This window comes from Peromyscus leucopus, chromosome 8a (genome assembly GCF_004664715.2).
Source record: "Peromyscus leucopus breed LL Stock chromosome 8a, UCI_PerLeu_2.1, whole genome shotgun sequence".
Classification (NCBI taxonomy): Eukaryota; Metazoa; Chordata; class Mammalia; order Rodentia; family Cricetidae; genus Peromyscus; species Peromyscus leucopus.
In genome coordinates, this window is record NC_051085.1 from 43,102,471 (window position 1) to 43,119,813 (window position 17,343).

The 17,343-nt window shown below is 40.6% G+C and overlaps 1 protein-coding gene across 1 annotated transcript in view; it reads left to right on the top strand.

The window, feature by feature from the left end:
* Esr1 (estrogen receptor 1) overlaps positions 1-17,343 on the top strand; it is a 262,421-nt gene that overhangs the window by 62,285 nt on the left and 182,793 nt on the right. Inside the window, exon 4 of the mRNA XM_028890217.2 lies at positions 9,305-9,421. Within this exon, the coding sequence (XP_028746050.1) occupies positions 9,305-9,421 (117 nt within the window). The remainder of the gene's footprint in view (positions 1-9,304; positions 9,422-17,343) is intronic.

Here is a 17,343-nt window from a genome sequence, read left to right on the forward strand (position 1 = left end):
TAATATCTGAGTGGAAATTTATTTACAAATACACTGCTGCAGTTATTTCTTCAGAGAGTATAAAGGTTTTTTTTGTTTAATTTCCTCAAAAATTTGCTTTCTAGCTTTTCTTTCCATTAATAGTTTGTGCTAGAATATGTTGTAGAGGTTTTCTAGAATTAAAAAAAAAATACATGCCCTGATCCCTCAATAAATATAATATCTTTTGTGTGATTTATCTTTCGTGTTTGGTGAGATATGACAGAGCGTTAGGAATCAGAGTCTGGAGATGATTATGTTGCTGATTCCGTAATGCTCTTAAAAGATATAGTGATTTATTAAACTGTGAAATTATTATTGTAAGCAACAATTTAATATTTAAGTATTCTGAGTCAGTATTGCATTCCTTCTATGTAGCCAACCATGGCAGGATTCTACAGAAAATAGACTCACGAATGAGACAGACCTGTATTTTAACGATGGTTCTGCCTTCTACCAGCCAAGAGACCTTGAACAATTTAGCTCCCTGGAGTCTCAGCTTAGGACTCTGTAGCTGGAGTAACCCAACTCATTGTTTGTGATATTGAGATGAGGCAAAGAGCTGGACTCACCAAGCACAGCTCCTAGTTTATGAGAAGCACATGGCCCACACATGGTACCAGTCAGTCCTTGGCCACAGAGCACATGTGAGCACATGTGAGCACATGAGGACCAATTCACAGTCTCCAAATTTAATTCATTTTCCGGCTTTTTCACAAAGATGCTTATGACAACTCCAAGTTCATTTTTTCCCCCAAACATACAGCAAGGTATACATAACAAAATTTTACTGCTTGAACCATTTAAATGATGTAGTTCAGTGCAATTAGGTCCATTTGTGTTGTATGAGCAGAACTTTATCAAATTGAAACTGTGCCTTTTAAGCAATAACGCCTTCACCTTCCAGTAAACCTTGATAGCTACTCTGCTGCTATCACTGCGTATCTCTGTGAATGTGACTATTTTAGGTACTGCATGTACCCAGGGTCACTTTTGTCCTTTTGTGTCTGGCTTATCTTAGCATCAGGTTTTCCCGACTCATGCATGTTGTCATGCATCTTAGAATTCCATTCTTTTTGAAGGCTAAATGGTAATTCAATTGTAGCTATATACCAACTTCTGTTTGTTTGCTTAAGTCAGTAGGCCTTGAGTTATCTCTGCTTTTTGGCTATTATGAGTAATGTTGCTTTTAGTGTCTGACATACCTGTATCTGTCTGAATTCCAGCTTTCAATCATTGACATATATGCATTTCTGATGTTGGCAGTTGAGCCTAGAACATTGTTCTGGTTTCATCCCTGTGGTCATGATAAAACACTGACCAAAAGCAACTCAGGGAAGCAAAGGATTTGTTTTGTCTAAAGGGCTACATCACTGAGAGAAATCAGGGCAGGGACTCAGGCAGTAATTTGAAAGGCCTTTGCTTGAAAGGCCTATGTTTAGCTAGCTTTCTCAGGACTCTTAGCCTAGGGAATGATGCTTCCCACAGTGGGCCGGGCTCTCTTACATCAGTTAACAATCCAGACCATCTCCAACAGTTGTGCACAGGCCAGTCTGATCTGGGCAGTCCCTCAACCTCTAACCCCTCCACTCATCGACTCTGCTCCTGAAAGGGGAATTACTGGGTATTTCACCTCCAATTTCATTTTGACTTGACTTTAGTACTTCATTTACAACTGCCTGCTGGGCAGCTGGTTGATGTCTTACTGAGCTCTCTCTTGACTTGTTTGGAATTGTTCTGCACCTCCTCTTTCCCATCTGCCCTCCCGAATCAGATCCTCCTGATTAACAGTAAGGACAGTGTTCAGGACTTCCTGGAGCAAAGCAGGAGCCTTTCACTTCTTCCTGTTCCTCTTCAGGCTCCAGGTATGTGGCAAGTTGTTTAAATTTTCTCATCTTCTTTTGCTTCAGGTACTTTACTGCTACTAAAAGATGGTTAGTACCTATTCTGATATGAGTTTTTCTTGGGCATAATTATGAATCCTCCTAATCCCTCATTTTTTTTAATGTCAGTCATTCCTACATTCCCACTTACACTTAAAATCCTTTTGAACTCTTTCCATTCTATTCAATCCCCTGACACTCTTCTGTGTCTTCTGTTGGTGGCTCCAACAACACCACTGTTTGAACTGTCTTCAGTTTGGCCTGGCTTCGCTCAGAGCATTCCCTTCTTTTGGTACTGGTGATGGATGTGTGTGTGACAGTGCTAAGATGAAACTCCACTTCGTGGGTAGGGTCAACTCGGGATTTTCACATTTTCTTTAGGGTATAAGGTAGGTAATATGCTTGGTAAATCATATCCAGAGACATGACCTGTGCCCATCACCCTTTAATGAAAGTGGTTTTTCTTATCCCAATGTCCAATATCAGTTTCTTTTTGACATGCCTTTCATATTTTTTAAATTAAAGGCTGTGACATCAGCTTGGCTATATTAATGCCCTGTTTTACTTTCTTATGCACGAGTATCCTAGATCTCATAACACCCATTGGTCAGATAGTTGTTGAGAGTCCTACCATGATTGCCACCAGGAAAATAGATACTGTTCTTGAATGAAGATCTTGTTGGACAAGTTTAGGCTTCTGTTTATGAAGGTTGCAGAGATAGATGAGTTCAGTCTCTCATGTGAGTGGGACCTTGATTCAAAACTCATCTGTTTTGCTGAGTGCTTTAAAACCTTTATCAAAAGCCTACCACAGTAAACTATGGATTAATATAATTCCTTTTTCATAAAGTCACTGGGGGATTAAATAAAAAAAATCGATGTATTACACAGCACTTGGTACATCATGTTCAGTATGGAAACAGTTTGTTATCTTGGAGAGAATGATCAGATGAGCTTGTGAAAGGGTCTCTGTGAACAAGTTAGGAGAGCAGGCTCTTTCCAGGATGCGGCTGCTTATGTCTGCCTGGTGCCTATTTTGTGTAGCAGATCTTTGACAATCTGCCCATGGGTTCTATGGTTTTCTCAAACACCACAACCATGTCTTGACATCTTTTCTCTACCTTATCACCTTAAGAGTAACAAAGATGTTCCCTCTCACTCATAATGGTTGGACTCTGTTTATTGAGTTTGACAATGGTGTGAAAAGTTTATATATTCACTAGAAGCTCTCCAGATGATGACTTTTGATTCTTTTTCAAGCCAGAAGTGCACAATTTGACTCTATTGTTCATGATGGGCAACATCAGTGATCACAACTTTAGGTAACTACATGAGTGAAGGCTAGACTTTAGAGTGCTCTGTGTTAGAAAGCCAGGGTGTTTGGTAGGTCTGCTGTGCTAAACACACTCTTAAGTTGTGTTGTTTAATGTATGACACATTTATTGGGATGTAATGCTGTCTTAAGTCATTGGATGTTTGTATAGCCTTTTACTAATGAATTAAAATGTCAGTTTTCTCTTGCTTAAATTTCTGGAGGATCTAAATATAAATCTAATGCAAATCCACACGGGATTCAAAGCTGTATTTAACACTCTACAAATAAATACTGATGCTTGAAGAAATAAATCCAGATTTCATTTCTTCTTTGGCAATTTAAAATCTTCAGGCACAACTCCTGGATGCTTCAAATTCTAATGAAATCTTGTTAATTTTATGGAAAAATGTGGTAATGTCTCTGATAAAGAGAAGGTGGAGGTAGCCAGAGTTCATAGGTGTAACCTAAATAAATGGATCAGTGAGATATAAGAGAATAAGATGATGTGATGTAAATAACAACAACATATTATTTGTGGGCCAGGAAGTAAGAATACTTTTTGCACGAGCTTAAGGACCTGAGTTCAATCCCCACAGCCCACAGAAATCCAGATGAGGTGTCTATCATCTGAAATCCAAGCACTCCCATGGTGAGATAGGAATCAGGGACAAAATAATTACCCAGAAGCTCATGGACCAGTTGGCCTGGAGGGCAGATGTTAGAGAGATCCTGCCTCAACAAGGTAGAAGGAGAGGATTCACTCCAGAAGTTGTCCTTTGACCTCCAAATGTGCGCTGTGGTGTGGACACATGCGCAATGACAAATAAAATATTTTAAAAAGTGTTATTGGTGTTCTCTAGTGTGGTTTTCGGGCAAGATTGACTACAACTGGCTTTTATTTGAGGTGTGGGCATTACGCATTGTATATTTCATTTATCCTCAAGAATTCACTTTGATTTACATGCCTTAAAGCATGACGAGTGAGTGAGCTGAGTGCTCATTTGTGTGAACAAGTATTAGGTATTTCTTGCTCATTTTGTTCTGGGTACTTATGGTAGTTTGAAGGAAAATTATCTTCTGTAGGCTGAGATATTTGAACACTTGAGCACTAGCTGGTGGCACTATTTGGGGGAGGTGGCACAGCCTTGTTGGAGGAAGTACATCACAGGGTGTGGGGTGGGGGGGGGCGCTTCCAGTTTGCTTTCTCAGCTTCATGCTTCTGGTTGAAGATGTGCTCTCTCAGCATCTTCTAGCTGTCAGCCGCCATGCTTGTCCTAATATTGTGATACTTTCAGTCCCCCCCCCATCTGGAATGATAAGCCAAAATAAACCCTGTCTTCTATAAGTTGCTTTTAGTCATGGTGTTTATCACGGCAACAGAAAAATGACTAACACTGTGATTATTTCCTTTATAGAGCCCAACCTGTCCCCTCCTGAGACCCGAGTTGCACAGATAGGTTGGTGGAGAGACAACCAGGGCTTTAGCGTGTTTGCTTGATTCAGCGAAAAGGCACTCACCGAGCTCTGCTCTGCGCCTGAGGATGTGGTGGGCACAGTGGGATGGTGAGCCAGGTGCGGTTCATTGCCCGCTAAGCCTAAACCCATCTGTGGATTCAGACAAGCAATTAAAAGCCAGTGTGGTCAGTGTGATGCTGGGACAAAGTGAGCTTGGTTGTGGGAACAGAGCTGCAGCGGAGCCTATTCCTTGAATGGTGCACTTGAAATATGAGTAGCTGTCATGAGTCATGCTCCTCCATGGATACCGGTGCACTGTCCTTGGAGAAGTAAGTAACTCTCACCCATGTGCATGTAGGAGACCCCAGTTAAATGCGAGGGCCACAATAAAAGGACACAAAATAGGCAGACTTGGAAAGAAGAAAGGGGAGGTAAGAGAGGATATTGTGCATTTGGGGGTGGGGGACTTTGATCAATGAACATTATATAATTATATAGGAAACTAATGAGGAGTAAATACACTTAGAATAAAAGAATTGTCAGGAGTAATGGAGGAAAAGAGAAATGAAAGAAGACACCCCAAGTCTACCTCTGTCTTCCCGTACACCCCCATCCACACATAGCCACACACATACCCCTTCCCTCTCTTACACACACACACACACACACACACACACACACACACACACACACACACACATTTGTGTTTATTTAAATAACTGGCTCTGATTTGAAAAAGAATTAGAATAGTTGACCTCTTTTTTGGTGTCTGTGTGTGTGAGACTGTGTGGTGGGGGCACAGTGGGAGGGTCCAGTGAAGAAGGTGACCTCCAGTGATTCTGTGTGTATGGCTTCACAGTGGGTAGTAGAGAAGAGAGGGACTGCAGATGCACGGAGATGGTCACTGTATTAGTTACTGTTCTGCTGCTGTGACAAGCTGACACAGCTGCTTAGCAGAGGGATGATTATCTTGGCTCACAGGTTCAAATGCTCTTAGTCCTTTGTTGCAGGGCAGGGAGGCATCCTGGCATCCTGGCTTGATCTGTGGTGGTGGGAGTCTGAGGCAGGGCCTGTCCGCTGGTGTCTGACTGGGAAAGAGAGAGTGAGGCTCAGCAGGGTTTGGGTGTAACTTTCAAAGATCAATCCCGTGGTGACCTGTTTTCCCTAGCCAGGACCCACCTTCTGGACAGCACCACAAGCTGGAGAGTATGCATTCAAAATACAACCTGTCGGGAAGCATAGGCGATTCAAACCACAATGGTTAGTCTGACTGGTAATGCCAGTTCCAAAGGATTTGTGAGCCAATTTGGATGGATTGATGGATGGATGGATGGATGGATGGATGGATGGATGGGTGGATGGATGGATGGATGGATGGGTGGATGGATGGATGGATGGGTGGGTGGGTGGATGGATGGATGGGTGGGTAGATGGATGGATGGATGGATGGGTGGGTGGGTGGATGGATGGATGGATGGATGGATGGATGAATGGGTGGGTGGGTGGATGGATGGATGGATGGATGGATGGATGGATGGATGGATGGACGGATGGGTGGGTGGATGGATAGATGTTGGGTGCACTGACAGGCCTCACCCTACCCAGAAGATTTGGTCTGAGGTTGCTGCCCAAATGCCCTGAGGAGAAGGGTGACAAAAGGAAAAGTCCACAGTATTAGATTTCTCTCAAGCTACTGTTTGTTTTAATTAGGTCCTTGTTTATCTTTCTTTTGAGTGTCTGGGTATGGAACGTTGTTTGTTTTCATAACTAACAAATCTAGGCTTTCTGAGTGATAATAATAAAAAAGAAAACAGCTGCCATGGGAGAATAAATGAGAGAAAGAGAAAGGAATCTCAGAGGAGCTGAAGGAAAAGTCTGTGTGTGGCATGAGTCCCGTGTTTCTTGGGAACCATGTTTACCTGGCAGTTCTTGCTTGTAGGTGTCCCCTGTATCCTGTGCCTATACATCCCATTAACCGAGCTGTATGTTCCTCCAAAGGATTTTTATTTAATTTTTGTGTGTGTGGGATGATGATGGGACCCAGTTCTTGTATACGCTAGGCAGGTTCTCAACCACTGAGCGACATCCCCAAGGCCTCACTTTTTATTCTTATGAGAAAAAAATAGCGTTTGCCTTTCTAGCCTTCCACTTCAATATTACATTATTTTTTTTATGTATCATTCTGTAATTCTTCCAGGATTATCCCAGGTCACAGCTTCTTGTCTCTGCAGTTAAATTACTGTATGTTTCACTCATATAATTGAGTTGGTTCTCAAAAATTAATTCTAGTTCAGTACAATCTTCTCATAAATTATTTTCACAAGACCAAATAGGGTTTATAAAGGAGTTGGGAGAAACCCTTGGTTTAACATCAGGCATTTACGGAGTTATTAAAAGGAAAAAAACAGCTTTATTGCTTTTTATCTAATATCAGTTGAAGACTTAAAAATAGTCATTGCTGGTGTTTGGTTAGGAAGGATTTGTTTTGGCTAAAGAGAGCAAACATGTACTGCTTATTAGAATCTTTTTCTAGTCAGCGCATTGATCAGACATCTTAACTTATTTTAAGCATTGTCATAAAAGACTATAACTCTGGGCCTCTGCTCTCATTCCTGTTAAGGGATGGAGTCAACTGCATGGATCTGATGCATTTTATGTCTTAGACATGTTAGTTCAAGAATTTCACCTGGTTTCCTGATGATAGCCATCTAGAGTGGGTAGCCAATCCAAACAGAGAGGCAGCCAGTTGGTTTCTGACTCTCTTCAGCCTTCTCTCTTCTTCTGGCTTGCAAAATACCTGGTTATCAGAGAGAAAGTGAGTCAGCATAGTGTTTGGTTTCAGTAGCTACTAAATGTTTCTTCTGTGGCTTAATAATGTGTTCTTAGTTTTTTTGAACTAAAATATATTGGTGTATTCCATGTAAACACCAGAGGAGGTAAAACACTTAAGATTTCCTTAGGGCATCAGAATAATGAACCATTTACTTATAGTTTGCTGACTCTAAGCCCAGATCAACTTTGTTTTTCATTCTATGCCTTCCTCAATTTCTCCCTATTAATAAAGACAATTAAAAAAAAACCCACTGTTTTTAGACAAAGTGGTGTGTGCCTTGACTCCAGGCAGATCTCTATGAGTTTAAGGCCTTGTTGGATGACATAGTGATACTCTGTCTTAAAAAAAAATCACTGTGCCTGGATTTTTGAGGCAATGTGCGGTCTCTTGCCAGAGTTTCAAATTTATAGCCCTGCTTACTGTCTTCACTAGTCTGTCTTATGCAATCAAAGAATGAAGATGTTTGTTTGATCTGAGGCCTATTTACATGGTAGCTTTTGTAAAATACATCTAAAGATGGAGTCTTGCATTTCTTTTCACATCCACCCTCCCTCCATCCTGTTCTAGTTGAGTCTGGTTCTTACGTTGCAAAAGGGATAAAGAGACTGTGTTCAAACAGTTCACTAGTTTACATCTTGTCCTTAGTGAGCAAGGCAGTAGACGCCTGTGTGATGACTCTAAATTAGCATGTGGAATGTATTTTTGCTTTGTTTTGAGAATGGAAAACGTCATTCCCTCAGTCCTTAGTCTAAATTCAAGACTTTCCCCTACAAAATGTTTGTCATTGTGTGTGGACTTCCCATGGGAGCAGGTAACGAGAGGTAACTAAGTTAGAACCAATAACTTGTGTTGAGCCACTCAAGAGAGGTGAGGAAAGGTAACCCCAGAGTGGACTTCTGAGGGGTCCAGTTGGGTAAAAAGGGCATTGATGTAAGGTGGAAATTAACATGCATGGATGGGCTTGTATATGCCCAAGGCCAATGAGAAGCATTTGATGGAGAGAATCAATATAGAAAGGAAAGGAAAGAAAGGGGATTCATAATTAGATGACTTGATCAGCGAGAGCACTGTCATTATCCCTTGACATACATTGACTCATTTCTAAAGTCTTAGAATAATGGTGCAACAATTATATAATATCATATATGTGTATCATTATCTTTTCTAGCTTAGACAGGAGGGGGATGGCCAGACGCTTACTCAGCATCCCTTAGCCAGCACTTGACAGACTAACTTCCACTCAGCCTTCCACTCTGAGCTGAGTTTAGATATTCTGCAACTCATTTGAATATCTAATGAATTTTAAAGATTCCCCTCATTTTCTCTTTGAAGTTCTGAAAAGTTTGATTTATGACAGTTCTTCTAACATTATTTTGTGAGTGGCCTGAGAAATCCCATAAAACCGAGACCCAAACCAATCCCACCCCAAAACAAAGCTTACAGAGAGAAACCCTGACCTTGTGAATATACGTGGCTTCTGACATTTTCCTGCAGAACGGGCATGCTGTTCAGTGGCAGAGGACTCACCTAGCATGTGGAAAGCCCCGAGGCTCCATTTCCTGCACCACAAACAAAACCCACAACATATTGTCCAACACAGGTCATGTGTAGGGGAGAGGATTTGCCCAAACAGCTCCTAAAGCCGACATCTGAGACATAAATTAAAGATAACAGAGCTTTTGTTCACTTGAGGCCAAGCCATGGCTCTTGAACACACCTTATAAACAGAAGCTTCTGTGTGGAGTCTGACTTGTTGGGTTTCCCGGAATGATACTGAGTTGATCTTCTCACTTTCACTAGGACATAATGACTACATGTGTCCAGCTACAAACCAGTGCACCATCGACAAGAACAGGAGAAAGAGCTGTCAGGCCTGCCGGCTGCGCAAGTGTTACGAAGTGGGCATGATGAAGGGCGGTAAGTACAACGGCCTGAGGTGCCCAGGCCAGGGGGCTGCTCGCAGTAACCCCAGAGCTGGCTCTTCCCGTTTTAGTACGTTATCTCTATTTTTATCTATTCTTCGGTCTGAAAAAAAAAAAAAAAAAAAAAACCACCAAGTTTTCAGGATGCATGGTATCTTCTTTTTAATTAGAAGCAACTAGAACCAAGAATTGTAACACACCACTTTTTGCTTTATATTTTCAAGGTAAATAATTACAATTTAAACCAAAGGTGTGTGGGAGGTACTGGGTAAAGGAGGACACTTCCGTGACTCACTCAGAGGAGGTGTTACAGTTACTGTTGGTATAGCTAATGCTAGAAAATGATACCGGGTGATGAACTTCCCTCAACTGAGACTCCCGTATGGGAGAGCGAAACAGCTGCTGTGTCTCCTTCTATTATTTTGTGTTACTTAGGAAATCTGAATTTCAGTCACAAGGCCTTGTAGAAGCTGAGTCGACAGCCTTCCATAGCCCCTGGGTCTGGTGTGATGCTGGGAGGGGTGGGCAGGCTGCTGACTTTCAGCATATCCCCGAGTACATAGGCTGTGTGACGTCGCTTTATCGTGTGCTGTGTGATATCGCATTATTGTGTAGTCACTGGTGTGTGGCTACATATGCACATACTCTCCTGGTTCCTCATGTATTCAGTCTCCCAGCTCTCTTGCATGGGACTCTGAAGTCCAGTTTTCTTTAGGGGGACTGATGGATAATCCTACATGTGGTTATCTGAGAGATTCCCTTGGTTCCTTGAGTTGGGAATCTTACCTACGGAACATCGAGTCTAGTCTTGGGCAGCCTTCACTGGAGTGGCAGAGAACAAACAGGTATTGCAAGATGGAAGTCGAGTCCCAGATGCACTCAGATGTCTCCAAAGTGACATGAGGGAAAAGAAGCCATATGGATTATCCTGGGGAGAAGCTTCTAGAAGCAGATGAGGCATGAGATGACCTAAAGTTGTAATAGAACAGGGCAGGAACATATGTGGAAGTCAGAGGACAACTTCAAATGTTGTTTCTCACGCACCATCCACCTTTTTTTTCTTTCTTCAAGACAGTGTCCCTCACTGGCCTGGAACTGCTCAAGTAGGCTATATTAGCTGGCCACTAGACCCAGGCCTCTACCTGTCTCCATTTCACCATTGATGAGTGTACCATTAATAGTTACTTTGTCTCAACAGCTGATGCATGCCTTTAATACCAGCACTCAGGAGGCAGAGGAAGGTGAATTTCTGTGAGTTTGAGGCCAGCCTGGTTTATAGAGTGAGTTCCAGGACAGCCAGGGCTGTTGCACAGAGAAACCCTGACTTAGAAAAAAAAAGTTACCTTGTCTCATTGCTGTGATAAAATACTCAGACAAAAGCAATTTAAGGAAGAAATGGTTGATGTTTGCCTCCCTGTTTGAAGGTAGAGTCTAATATGGCAGAGAAATCATGGCATCATATGCTTGAGATGACTGGTCATAATGCAGCCACAGTCAGGAGGCAGAGAATGATGGCTGTTCACAATCAGCTCATTTTTTTTCCTTTTTATGAAATCTAGGATCTTAGCCCGTGGTATGGCATTATGCTACAGTTAGGGTGAGTTTTTCCATCTCAGTAGCACGGTTTAGAAACTCCCTTACAGACATGCGCAAAGATTTGTCTCCTTGGTCATTCTAGACCTGTCAGGCCGACGGTCAATATGAGCCATCACCCCGGGATTACAGCCCTTACGTTCATACCCAGCTTTTTCCATGTGGGTCCTAGGGATCCAACTCACGTCCCAAGGCTTATCAGAGAAGCTCTTTGTCCACTGAACTGCCTCCCCAACACAGAGGAAAGCTAAGTTTTAACTGATTAATGCCAGCACAAAGAAAGAAGAGGGGGAAACCAGGAATGGCAATCGAGATGAGGGCATACTTGACCAGGACATGGCTTACTTACGGAAGATGTCTTTGTTCCATCGCCAGGATGAGACTCTGAACACAGCATTTGGAATCGTCTCTTAGTTATTGAAATGTTGAGTTTATGCTTTGTGTGAGATATGACTATATGCCTTAAATGCCTGTAAAAGCAACTTGAATTCAGAGGGTAATTAATTCTTAGAATTGAGCAGTCACATTCAGAAAATGACACTTTGGATTGTAAATGGATTCAATATTTAAGGAATTCGTCTTTCTTTGTACTGCTGGAAAATTAGTCAGGCTTAATTAAACTCCCAAGAAGCTTCCTATGGTAACTTGATAAGTGACAGGAATGTGACAGCTTCGTGGAGAACATTTCAGGTAGTAACAGGAGAGTCCACATTTCTTGGCTAACTGCAGATAGTTTGAGTCAGGGATTCATTCTTTCTGAAAGGTGAAAGGATCATTTTGAATATGTCCAGAGCATTTTGAAAAAATGTTATGGCACTCATACATTGAACCCCTCCCTAAAAACTATTCTTTTTTTTTAATCCTAATTATTATACAGACAGAGCCATCCTGGCTACAGAAACCTAAATGATGCCCCTCATTTTCAGCCTAACAGGAATTCCAGCTTCCAAAGGCATACTGCAAGGCTTCTACTCTCAGATAGAAACGCAGATCATCTGCCTATGCTGGGCCAGTCTGTGTCAGCACATACTTGTACAATGCAAAATGTATGTCTGTATTAGTGTTCTGGGGCTGCTATAACAAAATGCTACTCACTGGGTATTTTAAATGACAAAAATTAACTTTCTCACGATACCGGAAGCTGCAAGTCTAAGGTTCACGTGGCAGAGAATTTGGATTCTGGTGTAGGCCTCTCTTCTGGGCCTGAGGTGTCTTCATATAACCTTTTCTCTGGCCCATAATTCTCTTTCTTAGAAGGACAACAGTCCTGTTGAATTAGGGGCCTACCTTTCTGACTTCATTTAATCTTTTTAAAAACAATTTTTAATTTTTATTTTATTTTTTGTGTGTGGGTACTTTGCTTAAATATATTATCTGTGCGTCACTTGCATGCCTGGTACTGGAGGTCAGAAATTGTCATCTGATCACCTGGAGTTGGAGGTACAGATGGTTGTGGGCCTCCATGGGGGGGGGCAGGAATTGAACCTGGGTCCCTGAAAGGGTAGTCAGTGCCCTTAACATCTGAGTCATTATCTCTCAGTCCTGATGTCATTTAATCTTAATTATCTTCATGAAGGACCTGTACCAAATATCATTTTAGATACTAGAATTTCGATACATAACTTTTCCTTTTGGGGGGTAAAATTCACTACGTACAACCTGCTGTAAGAAAACACTGCAGATCAGATGGCTTAACAGCAGAAATCAGCCTTGTCCTGGTACTGGTGGCTGGAAGCCTTCGGCCTGTTTGGCAGCTGTGGTTTCTCCTGGTGCCTCCCCTTGGCTCACACCATGCCACCCCCCTCCCCGTCCTCATATGACCTTCTCTCTGCCCACACACTCTCTTCCTCTTTTTGTGAGGGCACCAGTTATACCGGATTAGGGACTTATCCTTATGACCTTGTTTAAGTTTAATTAGCTCTTCAAACGCCCTGTTTTCAATGACAGATACACTCTCAGGTCCTGGGGGTTAGGGCGTCAGAATACAAATTCTGCAGGCATACAGTTCAATACTTAGCAGTGTCTTTTTAGGGTCCCCAGTCGACTGCTCAGGGTCTGTCTATACACACTGAGAATGTGTGTCTTCCTGGCTGTTTCTATTTATATACATATGCTTTGAGATGTGTTTTATCATAAAAACATAGCCCGTGAGAACATCTCATTTTAATGATCCATATAAAGTACCTTTTGTAAAGTATTATGATTTATTGCACAGGGTCCCACACATGACCTCATGGCACCATATGTATCAACTTCTCTTCCACTAAAGACTTAATTTACAACTGGAAGTACCATTATAGCTAACTACAAAATTTGTACTTGTAAAAACACCTATATTTGAATAAATCTTTGCAGCGTTATCCAACATGTTCATAACCATCCAGTTTTTTAACCAGGCTAGATACCAATTGGGGTATTGAATCTCTACATACGGAGCAAGACAGTAATTGGATTTTAGAATAGGGCTTGATACACTTACCAAAGATCTATTCTAAAGATCTAAGCATGCATGATTTAGGTAACTGGGGAGATAATTTTCATATTAGAATGCCTGCTGTCCCAGGAGGGTCCCATCACGATCAGATTTGTTCTGAGAACTGTGGTTCCAGAAGATGCAACATTTAGGATGTGCAATTGGGATGCTTTTTCATCTTAGCACCTATGCTGAGCTCTCTATCTTGGTATTTCTTCCTTCTTTGTTACTTAGTGTCTATTGTTTAGGAAGGTCTACTAACATCTATTGTTTAGGAAGGTCTTCCCTGTTGCCTCAGGCTGGGTTAGGTTCTAGTGTTCTCACTTGCACAGCATAGCTCTCCTGGGAGAGCAACTCACTATTATTAAAAGCTTCCCAGTGTCTGTATTCTTCTATAGTTCACAAATTCCAGGCTGGCTGTTTGGAGTTCTTTCTTTGCCCTGTTTAGCCCTAAAACAAGTCACACAGCAGAAGTTTAAGAATGCTTCAATGAATGGACTCAGTCTGTTTAAATAATTATGTGTTTAGGGCTTCTTATATGCAAGGTATTGTGGGTAAGGAGACTATAAATAAGACCCTAGTCTCTTCCGGCACTGTCCTCACAATACAAAGAGAACATCTGCAGGTCATCAAAATCCAGAAGACATGTTGAGGCTTGACAGTGTTGGAAGATGGATGGTTCAAATTATAAAACATCAGAGTGGGAGTCAAAGCATCAGATAGTTGCTCCTGGATTTTATCCAACCCAGGAGATCACCCAGGCCATTTGATTTCCAGGTATAAGTTATTTCTTGTGTGTTCAACAGTCTTGATTAGTGGAAAGGGGAAGGCTTCAGATGTGAAACCCTGATTCGAACACTGGCCCCTCCTCAGACTTGGTAGGCAACTCTGCTTGAGTCACTTTTATAAGCCATGCTGTTCTCAGCTGCAAGATGAGAGAAACTTTTTTTTTCACTCAACCAGTTTGTCTTGAAGACCACAAATGACAATATAGAAAAACACCTTACAAATTCAGAGTCCTACACAAGGTGAGTGATTACATCTCTTCCTAAGAACTTTATCATCTGCTTGCTGCTTACTGTTTTTTTTTTTTTTTTTTTTCAAATCAGAGGAAGATATTGGCAGGTATACATGTCTACTAGGTTAGCATGTCAAATTCCTTTGGAGGGTCAAAATCTGCCGTAGACATAGATGCTTTAACAAACCTTTTGATGTCTGTACTGTGTACAGCTGCATGAATGAGCTTTGTGGTTTATCCTTTAATTTAGCTAGAGATTTACAGAGACTTGTCACAATAGACCCAAAGACAAGTTGATGCCAACGTCCTCATTTTGCAGATGAGGAAATTGCCACATGTTAATAGACGAGCAGAGTTTAATCACTAACTATTCTGGTTGGGTTTCATCATGCCTTGCAGTGAAATTTGAGACAGTAGAAGCAGTGAGCTAATCTTTAAGTATTTGTTGTATTTAAGTATTGTTGTCATCCAAGGTGCAGGATTATTCTAAAGTGATATATACACATGAGAGCTACTCTATTTTATTCATGGAATAAAAGAGAGCATGAGCTTTTTTGAGAGCTGTCAAGTGTTTGCTCAATAATGTCGATTATAATGTTTTCATATCTGTAGTATTCTGGGTAATAAGAGATTATGTATGATCAAAAAAAACCCACTATGTTAAAGAGGCAAGAAAAGTTTTTTAAAAAGGTTTAATTTTTATATTTGGAGTATATAATCATTATGACCAAAGTCTGCTTTTTTGTTTGTTTCTTTTAGAAAATGTTCCTTATTGTTGAGCTTTTCATATTCCAGTGAAATATGATCATATTTATACTTCATTCTCCTCTCCAAGTTCCCAGTATGGTCTTCCAACCTCATGGCTTTTTTGCTTGCTCGTTTGTTTTTTTTGACAACCCACTAAGTACAGTTAATTTTGTCCTTATATACACAGGTGTGGGGCACTGAAATCTGTCAGTGGCCACATCCCTAAAGAAAAAAAAAAAAGATTCTCCCTCTTCAGCTATCAGATGCCAGGAGCTTCTCAGTAAGGAATGGAGGTTGGAGATCAACTTCTCCATCTTGGCTGGCTTGATCGTGTGTAGGTCTTGTGCAGGCTACCCACAGCTGCTGTGCGTTCTTGATTACGATAGCCATGTCCAGAAGACAGCATCCCACAGCCCTTTCTCCCCGATCTGCCTCTTACATTCTTTCCACCTCCTCTTTTGTTTGGTTGGTCAGTGTGTCTGTTTGTATGCGATTGCCTTGCTCTTGTGATTATAATACCCTTGGAGTGTAGTTTGAAGTCAGCGTGTTGCTCTAGCTTTGTTCTGTTTGTTCAAAGATTGCTTTGGATATTTAGGACTTTTTGTTTACACATGAATTTTAGGATTATTGTATTTTCTGAAAATATTCTTGAATTTTTGATACAAATTACATGAAATCGGTAAATCACTTTGGCTACTGTGGACATTTTAACAATATGGATTTTTCTAATCTACGAACTTTGAATATCTTTCAATTTACTGGCACCTTCCTCAGTTGGTTTAATTAATACTTAGTTTTCAGTACACAACTCTTTTACTCCTTTGGATAAATGTATTATCTTTTATAGCTATCCTAGATGGAGCTGTTTTCTTGGATACCCCATTGTTACTGCGTAGAAACACTACTGCATATTTGTAGACAGGATTTGACTGTGTAGACCAGGCTGGCCTGGAATTTACTGTGCAGCTCAAGTTAGCAGAGCCTTGAATCTTTTCTCAGTCTCCTGAGTGCTGGGTTCACAGGCACATCTCACCACACCCAACTTACTGTTGGATATTTGTATGATAATTTTATATCCTGAGACAGCACTCAATCTGCTTATTCTTTCTGACATTTTTGTGTATATTATTTAGGGTTTTTTGTCTATAAAACAATGTAAAAGAATAAATAGGGATAATTTTACATCTGGTGCTTTAGTTTATTAATTAGTTGCCCTAGTTAGGATTACCAGCTCTATAATGAATAAAAATGGCAAGAATCAATATCCTTGCTTTGCTCCTAATCTTAGGTAAGGAATATTCAACTTTTCACTGTTGACTATGTTTGTTGTGGGTATATGATACATGGCCTTTACTGTTTGGAGATACATTCCTTCACTATTAAATTTTTTGAGAGGGTTTTTTTTTTTTTAATCAGAAAAGGAAGCCAAACTTGGTTAAGGGCAGTTTTTGTGTCTATTGAAATGATTATATATTATTTTCCCTTTATGATGTCACTGTAGTATGTCACATTTATAGGTTTTTAAGAGGAGGATTGTTAGAGAAACTTTTAAGTCCTGAACTTAGATTTGATGAAGGACCTTTGGTTATTCATTCACTCTTCACTGTTCTTACTTATCATTGGCTCACCTTTTATGATCCAGTTTTCATGATTACATGTGTCTAGGAATTCATCAGTTTCTTATTCTTCAGGTTTATTGGTATGTCCTTATTAACTATCTCCTTTTTATTACTTGTATTATTTGTTTTGTCCATCTTCTATTTAAAATTTTTATATATTTGGGTTTCCTGTCTACCTAGTATTGTCTATCTTAAAAATCAACTCTTAGTTCTATTGATTTTTTAACATTTTTTTCTAGTCCCTACAGAATTTTTGCCCTGTAATTGTTTCACTCTTTCTACTAATCTGGGGCTTAGTTCTTTATTGCTTAGTTTTCTAAAGTATAATATTAGGCTATTTAAAAATTGCTTTTTTTATACCCCATAACTTTTGGTATAATGTATTTCCCCCCTTTTTTTGTCTAATAATTTATTCCCCCCTCTTTAAAATTCAGACTCACTGAATATTTAGAACTATTTGTTTAATT